The 20,464-nt window shown below is 41.3% G+C and overlaps 1 protein-coding gene across 1 annotated transcript in view; it reads right to left on the bottom strand.

Annotated features, from left to right (window-relative positions):
* The window catches only part of SAMTOR (S-adenosylmethionine sensor upstream of mTORC1), a 38,461-nt gene extending 33,135 nt beyond the window's left edge, over nucleotides 1–5,326 (bottom strand). Inside the window, 1 exon segment of the mRNA XM_076330677.1 lies at nucleotides 5,089–5,326. Within this exon segment, the coding sequence (XP_076186792.1) occupies nucleotides 5,089–5,326 (238 nt within the window).
* Nucleotides 5,327–20,464: the final 15,138 nt, after the last annotated feature.

Raw genomic sequence — 20,464 nt, 5'->3', positions numbered from 1 at the left:
GTCATCATCCTGTAAATTCCTCCTAATTTTCTGGATTTGAAAGACCTTTTAACGAAGTTGTTATCCATTTCTTTGAAGTTTCAACAAATCTTTCTTTTAAGGAATCAAACTACCATGTAGAAATGTTTCTGTCAGTTTTTGTGATACAGTAACTAGCATCAGGACAAATACCAGTTCTGTGTGATTCTAAGCCTGAACAGCCTTAACAGGTGCATGGAAGGAGAAGTAAAACGTTTTAGTGAAAACACAGCAAAATATTTCATAAAATACCTTTACAGATACCTCAGCAAATTTTTTCCACTTGTGCTCAGTATGGGATTTCCGGGGAGAAGTAGAGGGTCCTGTAAATCATCTTTCCAGACTACATACAATACCAACAGGGTCATGCTGCACAGAAAATGTTTACTTGATAAATACAGCATTGCATGACTGCAAAGGTAATAAACAACTCAGAGGAAAAAAAGGCTGCCTCTGTATCAGGGGAAGGGATTTTTATCACAGTAAAAATTAAACCTACTTGGCTGCTACAAACAACTGGAAACAAAGAAACTAATATCACATAGCAGATGTTCAACAGATCATGTTTAGTTCTGTACAAACCATTAAATCTGCTTTTACAAGCCTGTCTGTCAGGCTTGACAGACATCAGCATCCATGCAATATATGCAACATACAAGCATATATGCAACCGATACAACATGCTCCAGCCCATGGTTGTACGTGCCTAAAAGATGCATGGAGGAAATCCTGTAAAATTTGGGGTCACCTATGGTACCAGGCAACAGAACCAAGAGCAAGAGACTAAACCAAACATTGTTGTTTCCCCATGTTGTAACAAGCTAGTAGGAGAAATTCAAGTCTCATGAAAAACCCTAATTTCTGTACTTTCTAAGTGCTCGCGTCAAGCATGCGGAACCCTGAAGTTTCTCATAAGTGAATAACTGAGCACTTGAGAGTTGTTCGAGCTTTTGGATTTACCCTGGTGTGTAAGGTAATTAAGATTAAACTAATCCATTTGGACAGGAAACAGAAGTAAAACTTCAGAAAAACATGAGTCTCATGCTAATGAGATACACTCTTAAGTGAACGTTACACCTCAGTATGTTTTGTTCCCACTTAAGAAAGTTTTCTTCATGAAGACAAAGTTTATAGGCTAACCTGAGGAATGATGTGTATTTTTAGGAACCACTAGACAGGTTTTGTCTGTCTCTATCACTGCTTTAAAGTAGTCTGAAACAACTTATTAATGATTAGCTAATTTAGTTGACACATTCACTCAGTCTGGACAAGGACCAATCACCTTAATTAAAAAGCCACACTTTTTTTTCACACTAAAAAACCCACAGTCATTTGTTAAACTTCATTAAACCATTTTAAAATATACGACATATAATACCATCGTAGGATCCACAGTGGAAGAATGAGTATCCTACAATCGCAAAATACCAAGTCTGCCATGGCACTTATGGTTACATGCTTCCCTTCTTTATTTACTTTAAAGTACTTTATTTACTTTACTTTATTTACTAATTAACAACAGGGTGTAAGGGGAAAGGAAGGAAATCAAAACAGATGAAAAGGAGATGAAAAAGGAGAAAAAATATAAATATTCCCACTAGAAGTCATACTAGATATAGTATCCTGAAAATAGGAAAAGGTAAGTGCTAGTCACACAGTAAAAAAGTTAAAATTGTTGAAAAAAAAAAATGCATTTCAATGAAGACTTAAAAGAATTTAAGCTGAACCATTTTGAACATGGCAAATGCTTGTCATAAATACACTGGCATGCTCTGGGACTATGATATAACATGAGTCACAGTACAGAAGTACATACAAAACCCATCCACCATACTTATAAGTAAACATGGTTCAACAAATGCAGAAATTAAAAAGAAGCCAAGATGCAGCTTTGATGAATCTCAAGAGTTACAGTTTTTCACCAAGGGGGGGGGGGGGGGGGGGGAAATCAAACCTTTAGATGACATGATGCTGACTAAACTTTACTCTAGTAATTCCTTAGTAACTGCAAAAAATTTGTTGTGATGCATCCCTAGTTAAGAAATATTGCTTTTGCACTTTGACAAGTATGCAACTCCTTCAGAAACATGTTAGCTTGCAGTTTTGAAGCATATTGTCACTTTCCCACTGGCTCATCTTCAAAACAGAGGGGAACCATTGTGGGAAATGAAACAAAGTGATAACAATGGTGCCAGTCATAAGCAAGTCAGATAATACACTGGCTTGCTTTTTACAATTGCTCATTGAAACTCCAGGTTTGCTAACATCAGCAAGGGAAATGAATTCTCAAAGAAATCAGCTTACTAAAAATCAAGCCTGTATAACTTCTATCAACAAACATGTCAGTGTCCCAAGGAAACATCTATTTCCCTTCAACACTTCTAACAGAAGACAGTAACTTAAGATCATATGACAATACCAAGGGCTTTCTTAGACTTATCCACCCTGTGCAACTTAATCATATAGCTTTCAAAAAACATGCTTCTTCCTCTCCCAACAAAATTAATACGCAATTCTACTTTAGTATCTACAGACAAAGCACCGAAGTTCACGTAACAGCAATTCTAGTACTGTTTGCTTATTTACACAAAATGGAAACTAGCTTCATAGAACTCTACTGAGTGTGAGAAGAGGCAGAGTAAAAAAAAAAAAACAAACCCAAAAAAAGGACAATACAAGATTCTGGAATAATACAGATAGCTCTGTTTCTGCTTCATATGGAGGTGGGTGCACTGCACTGTGGAGACAAGAGGCTTTCCCTGCGTAATAAGCTGTAAGTATATAACCAAGGATGCATTTTTTACCTCTGCTTTTTCATAACCAAGTTACAATTCAATTCATACCGAGAAGTTACAGATGATTTGTTGCTTTTTTTACTTCTCTTCAGCAAACTGTCAACTTTGATTTTGTCAGGGTAACATACTTGCCAGTCAGTGTCTCTGAGTATTAGAAAACAAAACAAACAAAAAACCCAAGAAAAGATCCTTCAGAGATCAAGCACGTACTAGTATTACAATTTCAGAATGACATTAAAGGCATTTAGGAAGGAGATTCTCAAGTCTGCTTTCAGAAGCATAGAGAAATGTAGGGAGAAGAGACTCCAAAAAGAAAATTCTTAAGTTAAAACAACCTAGCATATAAAGTACTAAAACTACTAATCGCTAGTAACTTGTAAAGACCACCTACTATTGGATGAGTAGATAATGGGTGGAGCTCTCCTTGTTGCATAGACGTGATGTGATGAACTGTTTGGGTTTTAACTCTCCACGAAAATGCACACAATGTTGCCAATTTAGAGTGACTAGAAAAGTCACTGTAAAGTTTTCACTAACACATGATTTACAGGACATACAAAGTAAGCTCAGAGTACTATTTGCACTTTCGTTTAACCAATATACACTGAACTAAAGGTAAAACACAACTTACCCTCGCATACTAGCTTGCTCTTTGCTGAGAAGTAGGCTTACATAGACTTGCATGTAATTTAGGTTCTCATCTAAAAAAAAAATCAGTTGTTCCAGAGATTGCTCACAATTTTTTTTTTTAAAGTTAACAGTGCCAATGTTTGTCTGTCTTAATCTGCAGGCACTCTGAAATAACAGAGAAATATGAACTGCTCAAAGCTGGGCTCTTTTGCCAGGATTTGACTGTTAAAACGTACCATGTTCCTTCCCCTACATGTCAGGAGAACAAGGGAGATCCTCCCTTCAGTTTTGGCTCACCAAGGCCAAAATAAACAGTGACTCTTGATCCGTGTCTACATAGGTAGATATTTGTGCCCAAATCCCATGGACAGGCTCCCGCGGAGACTTCTGAAGTCCAGAAAGCAGAATGACCTTGTTACTTTAAAAGTGCCATATGCAGACATAGAGCAGAGGCAAGAACTAGTGCCTACAACAGGAAGAGTTCCCATTTCATTAAGTGTCGTTCTTGAGGTATGCACCAGGTCAGCAAAGAGCTGTGGACTCACTGAAAGAATAAATGGATGATTTTTTTTGTAACCTGCCTTATAAAGATTAGACAGATCATTATAATCAACCTGAGGAGACTACAAATTTCAGCAAACAAATCTCAACTCTGACGCTCATCTGAAAACATTTCTGGGAGGTTTTAAGCATTCCAATACCACCCATAAGAACCTTGCATAAGGACATTAACACTGATGACAAAGTAGTTTTTTCAAGGACTCAAGAGTAATTTATTTTATAACAGCTTTTCCTCAACTGTTTTGCTTAGTGCTCCAGCCTGAACTATTCCTCCACGGCTGAAAGACAGGAGGCACAAACAGTTCACAAAGACCTGTGCCTCTCCAGATCACCATTCCATCTCTCCTGGCATTCATGACCTACTGTCCTCCCCGCTCCTGCGGATCCTCAGTTTGGAAAACATTGCCGTACGACTTGGAAGCTGCCTGTGTGTGGTGAAAGGCCTCGCTGTAGCTATCACCTATTAAATGCCACACAGAGCGGTAACGTAGGGCCACACGGACCCACGTCCTTACAGAGGTGTAGCACACCTTTACCCAAGCAGCATTACCCGTGCACACCAATCCTCTTCTCCTACATCCCACGGGAAAAGCTCCTAGAGATGTGCCGTGAGCCCTCCCGAGCCACGAAGGGGTCTCCGCTGCCAAGAGCCCACGGAAAGCGGCAAAACCTCGGCAGACCCGACCGAGGCTCCTCGGCGGGGCTGGGGGCAGCCGATGGCAGCGGCGCCCCCGGTCGCCCGGGGAAGAGCAGGAAGCGAGCCCGGAGCTGCTCCCAGCCGCTGCTCCCAGCCACCCCCCCCCGACACACCCCCTTCGGCAGCGGTCCGTGGCCCAGCCGGCCCGCGCCGCTCCGGCAGCGGCTGGGGGGGACCGGGCCGCCCCGCCGCGCCCCGCCCGCGGGGGGACACCCCGATCCGCGCGGAGCCCCCCGCGGGGGCGGCTCCCCCCCTCCCGCCGCGGCACGGCGGCTCCCCGCCGGCCCGCCCCCCCGCTCCCCGGCCCGGCCCGGCTCCCTCGGTGAGGGGAGCGGGGCGGCCCGGCCTGGGCGGCGCGGAGGGGGCGGCCCCCTCCCCCGCGGTTACCTTCCCGGTACTTCTTGCGCAGCCGCCGGTGGACGCTCTTCACCACCCCCGACAGCTTCTCCTGCTCCAGCTTCCGCTCCTGCTCCGGAGGCGGCGGCAGGGCAGCGGCGGCGGCGGCGGCCCCGCCGGGCCGGGGCCGTGGATGGGGAACGGCCTCCATGGTGTTACCGCTGCTCCGCCGCGCGCAGCCCGGCTGAGGGGGAGGCGTGAGCGCCGGGCGCTATGGCAGGGCGGGCATGCGCGCCACCGGCCCCGCCCCGCCCCGCTCGGCATGCCGGGAGATGGAGTCCTCAGCGGGCCCCGCCGCCTCAGGGCCGCGCCTCCGTCGGGCGGCAGCGGACCTCGCCGGCGGGGCCATTCGGGGTTCCCGGCGCCCCGTGGCCTCTCTCGGCCTTGAGGGCACGGCGTTGGCCGCACCCCGGAGGTGCGGGCTTGGTTATTTCCAGCAAAACTTTCCGCAGCCCGCATCTGGAGCAGGTCACCCTGCGGTGCTTAATAAACCAGCGGGAGAAATTAGGTGAAAAACGCGTTAAGGGTACAGGGGCAGCGCGTCTTCCAGGGCACCGCTGCAGCGGGGGCTCCTCTCTCCTCCCGGCGTTTCCCCAGTTCACATGCCAGCCCAGAGACCCCTGTAAAAGATCTGGGTGTGAATCCCTCTGAAGTAGGGCGGTAAAACCCATCCCCCACCTACAAAAGACCTCGTGGAAACAAACTGAATTAAAAATAAGGTAAAGTAAACCTTGGTAGGTTGGCGTCCGTGGTGTGGACGCGGGCATTTGAAGAGCACAGTTTTGTACAGGCTTTTTGCTGTCTTCCTGGAGCTGCTGGGCCCGTTTCTCAACAGAATACGGTTTCTGACGTTATTTGGGTAGAAATACACCTCCGGAGCAGGAACACCACCTGCAGCCCGCAAAACTGCCCCTTACAGGGGAAGACCTTCGCCTGCAGCTCTCTCTGCCCGCCTCCAACCAAATCCAAAGTACTTCAATTTCTCTCTTTCAGTCATCGTCGGAAATAGGATAGACAAAACCACTCCTCACGAGATCACAGCGGGGAAATCTGCCATGAAGTTGCTTGCTTGTTTGACTTGGCCAGAAGCAGCTAATTGTCTTCTCTGAAGATGTTCAAAAACATTAAGGAGGTAGTTGCAGCTACAATTAAATCAGTGACAAATCTGGCTTGGGTAGGGTCAAGATTTCATCCTAATGAGAAGTCAGTGACACATGCAACTTTATGCAGTGCGGTGCATAACAGGTCCTTATCAGCACTGTGTCAGTCCTGCCAAAAAGATTTTAGAGCTAATCACAGAGCACAGTGTTGTTCTGCTTTTCTGATAAACTTCTTTTTGAAGGTGCAATTATCAAGACAAAACAGCAATGTCCAAACAAAAGCTTTTCATCGTTATTGACTGCAAAGACATCCCTTTTTCACTTCACTCTGAGCTGTGCAGGCAAATACTGCATTGCACCCATTGCTCTGAAAGTGGGTTGCACATTATGACTAAAGGTCCAGCTTTTTCAGTACTGTTATTTTTCAGTAAGTGCTTAAAAAACTTCAGTGTAGCTTAGCTTGGGTCTTCCATCACTATATTTATACGCCATTATGTATTTTATTGTCAGAATATTTCAGTTTGTTTTTTTTCTCAAAGTACAGGATGGAAGGATAATTTAAATTTTTGCTACTGACATCAGCACTAAGAAAGGAAAGAGAAGTGTGGTGATTTAGTTATTCTTTTAGTTACATTTTTCTTTTAATTTTGAAACTGAAAAAAAATGAGCATGTGTTAAAAAAATTATATATTAATATATATTATAGTATATATTAATTTTACTTTGACTTGGAAAACATCCAAAAATCAGCTTCTCATATGGATTATTGTATTTCATATTCACCGAACTGATCCAGGAAGTTAAATCTGAATTAGAAAGAAGACTTGGTGCTGGGGTTAATGATAGCTTTCTGAACTATTTCTATTTCTAGTTTTATATGCAAGTCCACATAAGAAGAATTAAGATGGTGTAAAAAGAGATTACATCGATAACTACTAGGAACCTTTTGGTTAAGGGGCAGCCTACACGGTGGTTAATGTTCCTTCCACTTTTAGGATTATAGAAACTTATAGAAACTGTAGGATTTGGGGAAGCATGGAATGAAGAGGAAAAGCATGAGCCAGTCTTCTGTGTGCGGCATGATACTAAGAGCGCGCTGAGGGAGCCTTCTCAGAAGAGTAGGAGTACCAGAGTGACAGAAAAGAGATGGAGGCGTTTGGAGGATGCCTAACATACTGCTGTGGCATCAACCCCCCCAAGTTGTGAGCCTCCAGACTTGGAAGTGTAGGATACACAGTCAAAATATGAGTGTATCTGTGGTTTGGAAAACTGGAAATCTAATTGTAGAATTGGAAAATCAGGGGGAAAATTGCACTTAGGGGAAATATACTCTCTCAGAATAATAATAAAAAGTCATCATTGTTTGAATTATGTTATCACTCTTGTTTTTCAGTTCTCAGGAATTCTTTCTAAAACTAACAAAGTGGTTTTAAATACAAAGTGGTTTTAATTTATCACAATTCTTTCAAAACTTACAGTGTTAATATGAGGCATACTTTATTACTATGTACAGTTTTTACATGACTCTCCTTTTTTAATAAAAGTTAATGATGTTGTTGCTTTATATTTTCAATATTTTGGTTATTTTCTGATATTTTAGAAATATGTCAACAAGGGAAAAAATCCAACTCAGTACTTTAATGCACAGACTACTTTCATATCTAGGTGTACAAACTATTATTAAAAAGTAGGAGATAGAGAAGTATCGAATTTTTAACATAAGTGGTTCTATATGAAAATAGACCCAAGATACAAAATACATTCTTCCTTCTTAAAGAACTAACTTAGAAGTTTAGTTTCAATAAGCAAGTAAACAGCATTTACCAGATGTCAAGTTTTTCCAGAAACAAAAATGAAAGAATACTCGAGGAAGAGGCTTTATGCTTTCAGGACACACAGGTACTTACCTCAGAATATGTGGTGAGAGTTGGCTCCCATTGACGGACTCCGAATGCAAAGCGATCGAAGGAGGCGCTTCCCCAGAGGCATCACCCCAGGGGGTGTTGGAGCGGGTGATTAAAGCAGGACGGGTTCTGGCAGGCCTGGAACTGATGACCCAGTGCTCTGTCAAGGTGGAGAAAAAACATCTGTGCTCAACACATTTCTTGAACACAGTACATGAAGAGTCAAGGAACAAATGAAGATGAATATAAATCTTGTGATTGTCCCCGAGGCATGAGAGCAGAACAAGCGATAAGGATGCGTGCACTTACTCCAAGGGGATAAGACAATAAGCTACCTGTGTCCTGATGGGGACAATGGAGTTTGACCATCTGGGAAAGAATCGTTTTGAACAGCTGGACTTACTATCTTGAATGTAGAAAATGGCCAAACGATCCTCTGTGTGTTAGTTACTTTCTAAAAAAGCCGATTTAGGGCAGACTAGAACAGTTTCTTTTGACATTTCTGCAATATTTCAGTGCCCATCACTTTTCATTAATAGCTTTAGAAACAAAAGTCTCGATTCACAGGCTGGGAGGAGAAATAACCCCAGCCCTTTCCAGTACTCGGGTGGCTGGAACATTCACTGAGGATGTGGGCAAACCAGTTCACATCCCTGCTCTGCCCGAGGGGATCTGAACCCACATCTTCACTACAAGATTATACAAAGTGGAAGTGCTCTTCCTTCCTGAGGGAAGGGTGACAGCAGCCTCTATTTTCAGTCTTTCTCCCCAGGGAAACTGTGGAAGAAAAGTAACATAAAAACTTTCTGAGCTGCGCAAATCAGCGGTGCTCTGCTTCCATCTCTGTTTCAGCGGTACTTTTGACAATCAAGTCTTCTAACCCTCTTCATCCCTTCTATCTTATAGATGCTGGTTCTTTGAAAAGGAACCAAAAAAATGACACAGCATCAAAGAGAAGAAACCTTTCTAGGCAACACTCTCTCCAGTGTGATGACATCATCATAAGAGTCTCTAATGCAGTGTAATCTGCAAAAATATTACCAAAAGCATGTAATGATTTTAATGGATACTGGAACACTGTGGTAGTTTAAAAGGAATAAAAGGTTCTTTGTTAGATGCGGAATTGTTTTTGCTACGTGTATCCAAAGGGAAGACAAACAGGCAGCAATAGCATATTTGGTTTGAATTTAAGATTTTTCTTCTTCATTAATTGTGGAGTCCTGTAAGCCACGAAAATAAGATAATTTGATTTAAAAAGTGGGAGTCACATCCCTGAATTTGCACTGACGCAATTATTAAGAGCTGGTCCATTATTACATTTCTCCAGACTACACACTTTAGTAAATTAGTAATTAAAATTACATAGTAATTAAAACTGCTACCCCATAACAATAATTTTGTAACTACAGATCCTGGATTCCATTCCTGGAGGTTGACACCTCTAAAAGTAACTTTACATCACCAGTGCCTTTACTTAGTCCCCTGTGTACTTTAGTGGAAAAAATAGGCTTGATACTGACTTTGGTTTGCATCTGAAGCCCCAATATTTACAGAAATAAACATTTTGCTTCTGGAAAACAGAGGATTCTTCTACTGAAGGACCAATTAAAGTTGCTCCTCGAGTAGGCAGAGACACCCAACTTGGGGAAGGCGGCTGAAAAATCCTTCACGCGTGGGGGCTCATTGTGGAGTCTAATTATGTATCCTCAAGACCACGAGAATTAGATACTGATAGGAGATTCTATTTCTTGAAATTGTGTCTTTTGCTTGTTAGCTTGTGTTGCAATAAGGCAGGAATAATTTTAACAGTAGCCAGCATTTCTGATAGACAATACATTCACTGCCTCCATTGTGGCCAGCAGATACCACCTGTGTCTGTCCGTGGAAAGGAGCTGTTTCTTGTGACACAGGAGGGAAAAGTTAAGAATTTGTTAATCCCTTCAGTCTGTCACTTGTGTAATAGTAAAGTGGGAATTAAATTCCGTGGAAGTACTGAAATGCTTACTGAAAACCAGAAAAGTACTGTATACCTGAGTTATTCTGAACGTTATGTGCATGTGTAGAAAGTAAAATGATCCTGTAATGCTGAGAACAGATAATGCATTTTTCAAATAAATGCTGTACTTCATTGTACAGCTTCTTTGCAACACTAGCGTTGCAAACATACTTAATACTCTATTAAAAAAGGTCATTAAATATAAAAGTAACTTATTGAAAAGTAATCCCAAATTCCCTTAAAAATCTGTTTTTTCATTGATTTTAGTCTGAGTGCATTCCCCTGTTATTTGGAATGTATGAATTATTAAGTGAAGAGAGTCAATATAATGATTGCTTTAACAAAGACTACTAGCTACTCTTTCTAGATTATCTTCTTAGCTGATTTCTTGCTGCCATGAAAGATTAACTCATAAAATCACTTTGATTTAGCAAGAGATGTCAAAACATCCAGCAGGTCTAACTGGTTTTCTTCCAGTGTCAGTCAAAATAGTATGTGGTTTTAGCACTGATTCATGTTTCTGTCAGCTACTATGCGTAAACTTGCTGAGTAATCAATTCAGACACAGTAACTTTAAGAAAATTCGGTGCTAGTAGGAAAGCTTTTACATTTGATTATTTGTGCATCTATGGAACCTGATAGCCTTAAAGATGTTCTCAATGCTTGGGATTCAAATTCCAGTCTTCCGGTATGGGTCAGGTATATATAATTCCAGTTCAGCTCAATAGCAATGTAGCTGTACATTAGGTCATTTTCAACTTGGGAAATACTGCAGTATCCCTGTAATCTTGTGTTGCAGGTATGATAGCGTGGCTCATAAACTAAGATGACCTCACAGTCTGATTGGAGTGCTAAAAAGCACCCAGAGAAAGACTAAGCTGCATGTGAAATTTTGAGACAGAAAAAAAAAAAATCTATGGAGAATAATCTGTTTCTGTGATGCCGTGGATAGATCAGAGTATGCTGCGTCATTTCACTTTTCTCTTTCTTTCTCCTCCTAAGTCCTGAGAGGGTGTGGGAGAAGGTATTTTGGGTATCATCAGATATGACCTATAAAGGAATACATCTCTAGTATGCATAAACTATTCTTGTCTTTTCCAAAGATTACCCAACTCCTTTTAATCTCTCCTGCCTCTTGAATACTGTCGTGTGGTTTATTTGGGACTCTACTGAAGTTCAAGTCAAGTTTTCATTTAAGAAGATGAGAGAACAACAACAAAGTCTGTTCATACAACATCAAACAGAACTCTATCTTCAGGACAACATATTGCAGGCAGTATAATATACTTTAGGAAGAGCAAGGAATGCCAAAGCTCTTACTTAACTTTGCACACACAGTATTCGGCTTGTGTACAGTTCATGTTTTAGGTTTGAGTAAATCTGACCTCAGTGACACTAATGTCTAAGATATTACCAATAAAATTAAAAGGGTTAGTACTGTCTTCATCGGTTTGAAGGATCAGGACTTAGGAGCCTAAAGAATGGTGGTAGGACAAATGAAGCCACCAATATTAATGCTGTTTCAGAATTTTTGACAGTAAGTACACAAAGGCTCGCAATAGTTTTCCCATGTGAGCACCACAGATAAAGATTATCTACTGTTAGAAAAATGGTTTCTCTTTTCTTCTCCAGAACATCTAATAAAACAACTGTGAAACAAATACCATGAAGTGAGCATTCTCCACGCTAGATTTTTTAAAAATTTTATCTCCTGTTACTATGGATTAAGAATGATCTGATAGCAGCTGCCCTGAGGTATGAGTGGGACTACAGTCTGCAGAAGAAAAGAGCAGTTCTGAAATACTCATTTAAAGATAGGTAGAGTTGTGATAAAATTAAACAACCATTTCAATTTGTTGAGGATACACTGATAAACTGTTATGTTCAAAAACTAGGAAATAGAACAGAAAAGTACTGTAGAAGTTAATGGAGACATACATTTCATACTGATGTTAAGATTTTATTTAAGACTTGAAGTCTTTCAGATTTTTTGCTAATAAAAATGTTTATAACCTCTCTCTACGTGTAAGAGTATTCTTGGACATTAACCATCTTGTTAACTCCTAGAAAAACTTTAGACTAATAAGCTTCCGTTATTGAGTGCTATAATTATGGTTGGAATATTAGTTCTTGTTAAAATAATGAATTCTCACATGCTGAAAACATTTCAATAATAATTTAAAATATGTGTGTTTGAGCTACATATAAATCATTACATTAAATGCAGGTTAAAAAAATAAAATTGTCAAACAACAAGGAAGGAAATATCTATCTTCAAACACCCTTCCTTCAGTTCCCGTTGGACGTTTCATGTGCGGGGGGCTGCACAAGCACCTCTGCCCCAGTCCCACGCGAGACCAGGGGCTGTCGTGCAGTTTTTTGCTGTTCTGCCGTGCTTTCCCTCCCCCAGCAGGTCCTGCGTGGCTCCCACCATCTTCTCCACCTGAACCCCTGCGACGGCAACGCTGCGCCAGGCCGCCATCCTCCCCGTGCCTCAGCCCCCTTAGATCCCTCCAAGCCCCCGGTCCGACTTCTGGCAGCCACTCCTGTCTCGTTTTCCTGCTTTCCTGTAGGATTTCCGTGACTCCCATCACTTTGTCACTGGGCACAACTTCAGTCTCACTAAAAGCAGCGGAGGGAAGCCCAGCCTTGCAGTCACGCAGGCAAACACGGAGGTCAAACAGCTGCTGTAAACCCATTTGTCCAAAATGGAAAGTGGCAGCCATGTTGAGGAAGGAGGAAACGTGAGGAAAAGCTGCCATCTGCCTCACGGCAAGGTTCAAACTGCTGCCGTCAGGAGAGTTGGCAGCGCTGAAAACAAGAACGGCTCATTTATCCGGGGAGGATGGGGTGATGTGGAAATGCAGGCTGCGAGACATATCCAGCAAACCATGGAGGAGACACGCGTGCAGACACACACAAAGTTAGGGTAGCCACCACAAAGCATGAACCTTTGCAGTCTGAGACCTACAGCACTTCTGTGCTTTCTCCCTGGGCAGCTTCAAAATGTTTCAGAGCATGACCATAATCTCACTGGCATCCTAACAGGAGGGGGAAGAAACACCTCCAAGCCACACAGCAGCCTGCGCCTTCATCTGGCCTTGGCAGAATCCCAGCTGTATGATCTGAACGGCTCCGTAATTACAACCACAACATATTTTTCAGCCCCTGCAGGTGCTGTGTCTTTTTCATTAATTAAAAAAAAGGGGAGGGGAAGAGCTGACTGCAAATATTTAATTTCTTCAGAGTTGTGGTTGTCAAGTGGAACTTACATCTTTACAGAAAATGTAGTTCTGCTTTTCAAAAGCAGCTAAATTTTTCTGGGGATCCAGTATTGAAGTGCTCACATTTGCCATTTCGACTTGTTCCTTGAAACACTTCGCATGTAGATACTCTTTGTCAGAAAAGTTTTCAAACCGGTGCAAACACTCCTTATAAATGGTGATGACTTCATTACAAAGAAATGACATGAAGAATGCTTTTATAATAAAAATGTCTATTTAGGCTACTGGCTTTTCTGCACTGGTCACCAAGGAAAAAACATAATTTTGGAAGCTATAATGACAACATACTGCAAAATGGGGAAAATTATAACAGGAGGTAATGTAAGAAGGTTGTAAGAACCAGAGGCAGAGCTCCTGCTTGCTGGGAAGTGAAAGGTGGATTTTTGCTCAATGACTCCTTTAAATCCAGGTGAAATGGCTGTCAGCTCCCAGGTCATATGCTCGGCAGGAACATAATTTCATATTATAAAGTTACAATATTTGCCTCTTTTGGAGCCTGACATGATCAGCAAAATGCAGCATGAGGCTTATCAAACAGCCTAACAGGTACTTGAAGCATTGCTGTCCTTGCCTTTTCAGAAGCTAGAATGGTCTCCTGGAGGCTTTTCTACATAAATAGAAACTACATAGATAGAAACAGCCTTTTCTTAGAAGACATAGAAATAATTCTGAAGCACCAAAAAAAGTAATTGTGGCCAATTTTCTTACATAACTCGTGACCTTTCAAGCTCTATTTTTACTCATAAAGGTGAATTTTATCCATCGTTACTTAAAGGTCTCTGAACTGGAACTAAAAGAATGACCAAAAATGTATTTTAAAAATAATTTTGAAGCCTGCCTTTTCATTAACTTTTTTTTTTTTTTTTTGTTCTGAACAATACTAAAAGCTGTGTGAAAAGGTGAGAAGAAATTTTTGGTTTAAAAGTATTTCAGGTTGTACTTCCCTTTGGTAAAAGGCTACCTCCATTTCTTTTACCATTCAGGCTGAAGTCTAAAGACCCATAGATATATAGAAAGATCTAACTGGCCTTACAGTTGTTGGAGGGTTGTCCATGTGTGCAGTTATTTTTACACAATTCGCTATTTCAAAAGAAGTTGTCTGTAAACCCAATTGGGTGGGACAAACAGAATTCTGTTGGTCTGTGAAGGCTCGTTTATGAGAGAAGCAGCTCAAATTAGGTGGTGTGAAAGACATTGTTTTTAGTATGGACACCAGTAATATTTAAACCATGTTTGGCGAGGACTCCTGGGGGCACTCGGAATTTCACCCTTTTCCCAGATCCAGCACGAGGCATCCTACGAATCCTTGTTGACAGATTTTTTTCAGGCTACCTACAAATCTCATTTATTCTATGGCCTTGACGTTGCTTAGGATGCCTAGGATTACCTAGGACAAGGATGCATTCTTGGTCATGTTTTATGCCTGATGGTTTTCCTCCTTAATTTTAGTCTGTAATTTGTGGCAGCCCAGCAGCTGCTTCATGAACTAGCCTTATAATGGAGGCAGAAACCTCTGAGCAAGGGGCACACGTCCAGCTGCGAACAGCAGCTTCTGTAGCTACCCCAGTGTAACCTGCTGGAGCCAAAGCGCTGAGAAACAAGACAAATGGCTATTGTACTTTAAATTCACACCTGGCTTGTTCATTTTGCAATAGCTTCTTCATGCAGATGAACACGAATGGGACCCTGGCCAATTTTCTTTTGCTGGAGGAACCTTTTGCTCCTGGGGATTGAATGGGTCTGCCTACATTAGCGGTTAAGAGCACTACATAAATATTTCTATGATGTGAATCGCCCTTGCCTATGAATCTCCTACGCTTGATGTTCTTTAAGTTACATCATTTAAGGCCTTTGGAGGGCAGGAACTAGATTTCTTCCTGAAGAAGCTTAGCTGGAAATTGCACACTAGGGATTTTTCTAACACATCCCAAAGGTAATGGGAACATGTAATCTTTGGACTGTTGAGAAAGAATCAGAGGTTGATCCTGTTATTATTTTGAATTGTACTCCAGCATCATTTCCTCTTTTATCCTGAATAAGAGAAATACCAACACAAAGGTGAGCTTTTAAAGCTCTCCGTTGCTGAGACTTCTATAGAAGTGCTAGGGTTTCCTTTCTGCAATCTGAGCAACTTGATGAGATTTTTGAAACTGTAAAGCGAGGGGCTTACCAAAATGACTGTGTTATTGGTATGGTGTAAGAGACTGCCAAAAGAGTTACCTAATCCTCAGCGAGTCACATTTTTAATGGAATTTTATTTTAAATTAATTATCTTCTACATTCTCTCCACTCTGGGGTATATACTCAGTGACTATAATACTTGCTGTTCTGTTATTTCAAGTTACCAGGTCGTCTGTGAATGTTTCTGAGACTCCTCTTCCTATAGAACCTGGCACCTAAATGAAGGTGACAAGCAAATGGCTATAGTCTGAAGTCTTCTTTTGCTGCTGGGGATTGCTGAATTCACATGTCCTTGCTGGGTCTCAGAGGTGACTGACTTAAACAGTTACCACTTCTGACAGCAGTTGCTTATCAGGTTTAAATTTGAATCTCTCAAACTTAGCGGCAAGGCTTGGGTCAATATGCTTAGTAAGTGATTTGTGATCACTATTACTCTGCATATACTCTTTTTACAATAGTTTTACAAACAGTTGGCTCCAGACTAATGTAACCTGTCTTTCCTCTAACACAAAAACGGTAGTGGCCATTGGATCGCATGTCGGCTTCTGGTGTGTAAACATGCAAATCTTGATTGATAAATGGGCAAAACAGCTGCATAATTTTGGAACAGGCTGTAATTCTGACTGCAGGAATAATAGTCAGTGTGCTCAGAGGAAGTATTTTCTCACTTCAGTCCTTCACTGTTTCTTGTGTGATTTTGTAATTTCACATGAGTAGAAGTCTGATGTAAATTTCTTTCTAAACATACTTGTAGAGTTGAGTCTTTAAATAAGAAGACCAGAAGAGATTGCAACCAGAAGAGATTTGTAAACTGAATAAAGCCAAAAATAAAGAACCGATTTTTTGATCTTATATATAAATTAATTGGCACAGTACACTATTTTTTACCATTCATGTAATTGTGTTGAATGTGGTCACGAGTGCCATAGGAGCAACTCGCAAGCCTCAAAATGGGCATGTCAGCCAATGTGCAAGACCCCATATTCAGGTTCATATGGTGGGGAGAATTCCTGATGTGTAGGAAGTATTCTCTGGTTTTGGCCTCACTGAAGGATGACCCCCTGCCATCCTACTGTGGCCCCTCCCTGGCTCCACCAACTCTTATGCTGGCACAGCAAACACAGCTTGCCCAGCTCTATATAGCATGGAGGTTACCAGCATGGAAAGGAAGCATTGTGCCGTAAATTAATGAAATTTGGTCACCAATGCAAGGAAGCATGAGGCAAAGACCTGTTAAGTGAAGGTCACACGCAACCTAGAAAATCTGACAGGTCCGTGAATAAATTGAGGTTTACAGCTGGAGCGGGATTAGGGCAAACTGGGCTTTAGGTACACTACAGCCCTAGATCAAGTGCAGTTCCCCTCTTCAGTACTGTCCTTTGAGATTATTTCCAGGCAAAAAATCAGGTCATTAATTGTATCTGGTTCAGACTTTGAAGAATTTCTTAACAAAGAGCAAGACTATATTTTAAATTATATATTCTCAAAGAAAATAAAATGTTGATGCAAATGCATCATCTCACAAGCCATAGGTAAATTGGCCTGTAGCATCTATGCCTCAAGCTAGTGCTGATCAGAATATCACTTTTAAGAAAGGAGATTTCTTTAAGAGCAACCAGGGGGGAATTGGGTCCAGTTCCATCACCTTTTATAACTCAAGAGAATTGAGTCATGTGTTTCTTGTCAAGTCACACACTTTGTGTAGTCATTTGTGCACAGTTTATGTGCTAAGAAAATAAATGACCCTTTGCATTATGTAGGGTGTTAGACCTGCTATCTCAGAGGACTGTTTGTTTAAGTCCTCAAGTTCCTCTTGCCACCTGGTTTCAATGTGGAGATGAAGCAAAGACTCTTGTCTTTCAGCCATTTTGGCACAGGGTAGCCTCTGCTAGAGTGCCACAGAGACCCTGTAATTCCCAGGACACCCTCCAAAATTAACCAAGGGGCCTAACCTGCACTGCAAGTTTTGAGCCATCCATCTTTGAATAGTTGAGAAAGAAGTTGCTGCTTGCCAATAGACCCTTAAGGCAGAGCAAGGTAATGAAGTCAGGTTTTTGGTCTCGATACTGTGTGGTTCCTGGCTCCCAATTCGATATTTTAATTGCACAATAATACTTCATAATTGAAGAGTGCATACTTTGAAATGGTAACTTTAGCCAAGTATTGATTATTTTTTAAAAATTTACGAGAGTCATTGTACATGATGGGAGGTGACCTAATGAATCACAGAAGAAAAGCAAAAATTAAAACTTATACTAAATACCTGTCTTTCTAGATTTCACTAGACTGATTTTAAGCCTATAGGCTAAGTGAAGATAATATCTATGAGATTGTGGTTTCACAAAGATTGTCTGATTTATACTAGTGAAGCTGAATTGTAGTACTTGCAGATTTCCTGTAAGTAAAAAGCATAGATTTCTTACAGGAACCAATTACCAGTAAATGGGAAGTGACCAAGTAAATACAGCACTTAGAAAACATAACAGAGGAATATAACATTTTTCTAAAGCTCACAATGTGTTTAAAATAACGAGATACTATAAGGGTGGTCTGCAATCAGAAAAAGAATTGTAAACTGATTTTTAATATGCTCTAAAAATTTAAGAAATAGAAACTAAGAGGAGGAAAGGGCACATACCAGGAACACGTTTTAATCCAATCAGCCAGTTAGGTGATCAATTAGATAACATAGCAAGGGCAAACAGATCGATGGTTCTATCTTCAAATGAAAACAAATGTGTTTACTTACCAATATTTGCACCTTTAAGATAAGCATAACCTCCTTTCATGTCAGTTAAAATTCCAAGTCTTGTTGATGTTGCCTCTTTTTTCCCTAAATAATTACTTTTGCATTCACTTGTTTTGCCCTTACCTGACCTTGAGCAGAGACTGGCTGTCAGAAAGGAGTCAACTGTTGACATCATGCAGCTTTCCTCAGAACATCCTACAGTAGGAGATTCGTTCACGGAACTCATTCTCCTTCACCCTGAAGTCACAGATTCAGATCTATCCTAATTGGAATTAAATATAATTAATTTCTTATGACTGCTTTTCAGTAGCTTCTTACCTGTCAGGGACAGTTCCTAATGGACAAGTGCCCATGTGGCAGCTAGATCACTAACGGCCTCTGTGTGTTGTTTTAGGAGTGGTGGAAGGAGCCACCATGTTCACTAGGACTAATCCACTACAGTCACAGGAGATTCTGTGATATGTGTGTACTTCACAAGCATCCACAAATCATCCTACTTCACGTGCAACTGTGAGTTTGCTGCACTTAAAACTGCACTGAACTAGACTTGAAGTAGAAGGTCAGAAAGCATAAGGGAGGAAGAGACTTCTTAGGAAGGACTGTTTCAGCATGGAATAAAAGTACCTCTTGCAGTATCAAAGGACTTTATTCTCTAAAATAAAGGTGGAAGACCTCAGGAAAGAGGGAAGTGCACTGCCACTTCCTGAGCCATTTCCAGAACGTGGCCAAGAAGGATCCGTTCCCAGGGTATGAACGTGAAAGCTTCCACCAACCCTACATATAATAGTAAGTCACTTTGGTCCTTGTGCTGGTGAATTCAACAGGAAAAACTTCCACTCATAAAGCCTGTGCAATGTGGAGATGGTTCTTTTTAGCCTTGAGCTGTGCAAAGCAGCATAAGATGCTCTTGTTCTGCCTGGTGTACAAGCAAGCAGTAACACATTGAAGTAACACAGTAAAGACAAGAAAAACCAGGTTTGTCATCCTCAAGCCTGAGAAATCTTGGGAATGCTTCTTAAATCATACTTCTTGTGAAACAACTTGTTTCAAAAACAATAACTGATATGATTGGTGATTATGGTGATATTGTCTACAATAAATTAACCCCTCCTCAGAATCTAAGTATTGTGCTGCTGTTTACCCCAGGGAAGAAAACCAGCTGGAGCCACAGCTGCACTGGCAGCAGATGTCACAGCCATAAAGCTCATTGCCTTTAGGTGTAAGGTATATGAAAAAAACTATTTACATGGAGAAGCAAGACACTAGTTTAGTGCTGTCTGAGCTATAGAGGCTAAAAGCTGGTATCCATAGCTGAAGGTCAAATGAAATACAATTCAACTTTCTGGGTCTAATAAATGTAATAGTAAGTTTAGCTGATACACAAATCCATCAGTTCTGCAAAACACAAGTGAAAGATTAAAAACAAATCTTTACTGCAAGACTTTGTCTTCCTGTTACTCTGGAAGAGCATGAACAGCCTTCTCTGGGTACAGAAGCCCTGTGAAAATGCATGGCACTGAAATATGCCATCAGTGCCCCAGTGTTTGCATGCAATTACAATATATAGTAACGGGACAAAAATAAGTTAATTGCAAAATCATCCTCAAATTCTGTTTCCTTCTCCCCACATGAAAAAGCTGCCTTTGTTTAATTTTTTGGTTTGGTTCGCAAGTCAGAAGTCATAAGGAAGACTACATTTTTTGATGGGGAGCTTAGCTGACAGAGAAGTACAAGAACATGCATCATAATTTTTCTGGCTGGCAGTAGGTAGGTGTAAAGGTTAATGGGATCCAAAGGCACTCTGAGTTCTGGGAAGAAAAGTCTGGGGAGAGACTCAGCTTACTGCAATTCAGAGCAGCTGTGGGATGTGAGAGTGCTGGGATTTTGTCAACCTGCTTTCCTGTCACTTGGTTTTTAGCTGCTTTGCGAAGTCTAAGTTTCAGTGGTTGCTGTCCTCAGCTGTGCTTGGCATTATGTCTTATTGACAAAACTGCTAGGAAGAAGCCAAGCTCCCTCTCTCTGTCTGCAGTCATATGGCCCAGGTCAGGGCTCAGAAGGCGAATTCACTCGGCACTGACAGGAGCAGTATGCAGAGAGTTCATTACTTGCTGTGAGTCACCCACCCAAGCTGCCAGAGAGAAAAAGATCTTTTG

This window comes from Aptenodytes patagonicus, chromosome 1 (assembly GCF_965638725.1).
Source record: "Aptenodytes patagonicus chromosome 1, bAptPat1.pri.cur, whole genome shotgun sequence".
Taxonomy (NCBI): Eukaryota; Metazoa; Chordata; class Aves; order Sphenisciformes; family Spheniscidae; genus Aptenodytes; species Aptenodytes patagonicus.
This window is presented reverse-complemented; position numbering and strand designations above follow the sequence as displayed.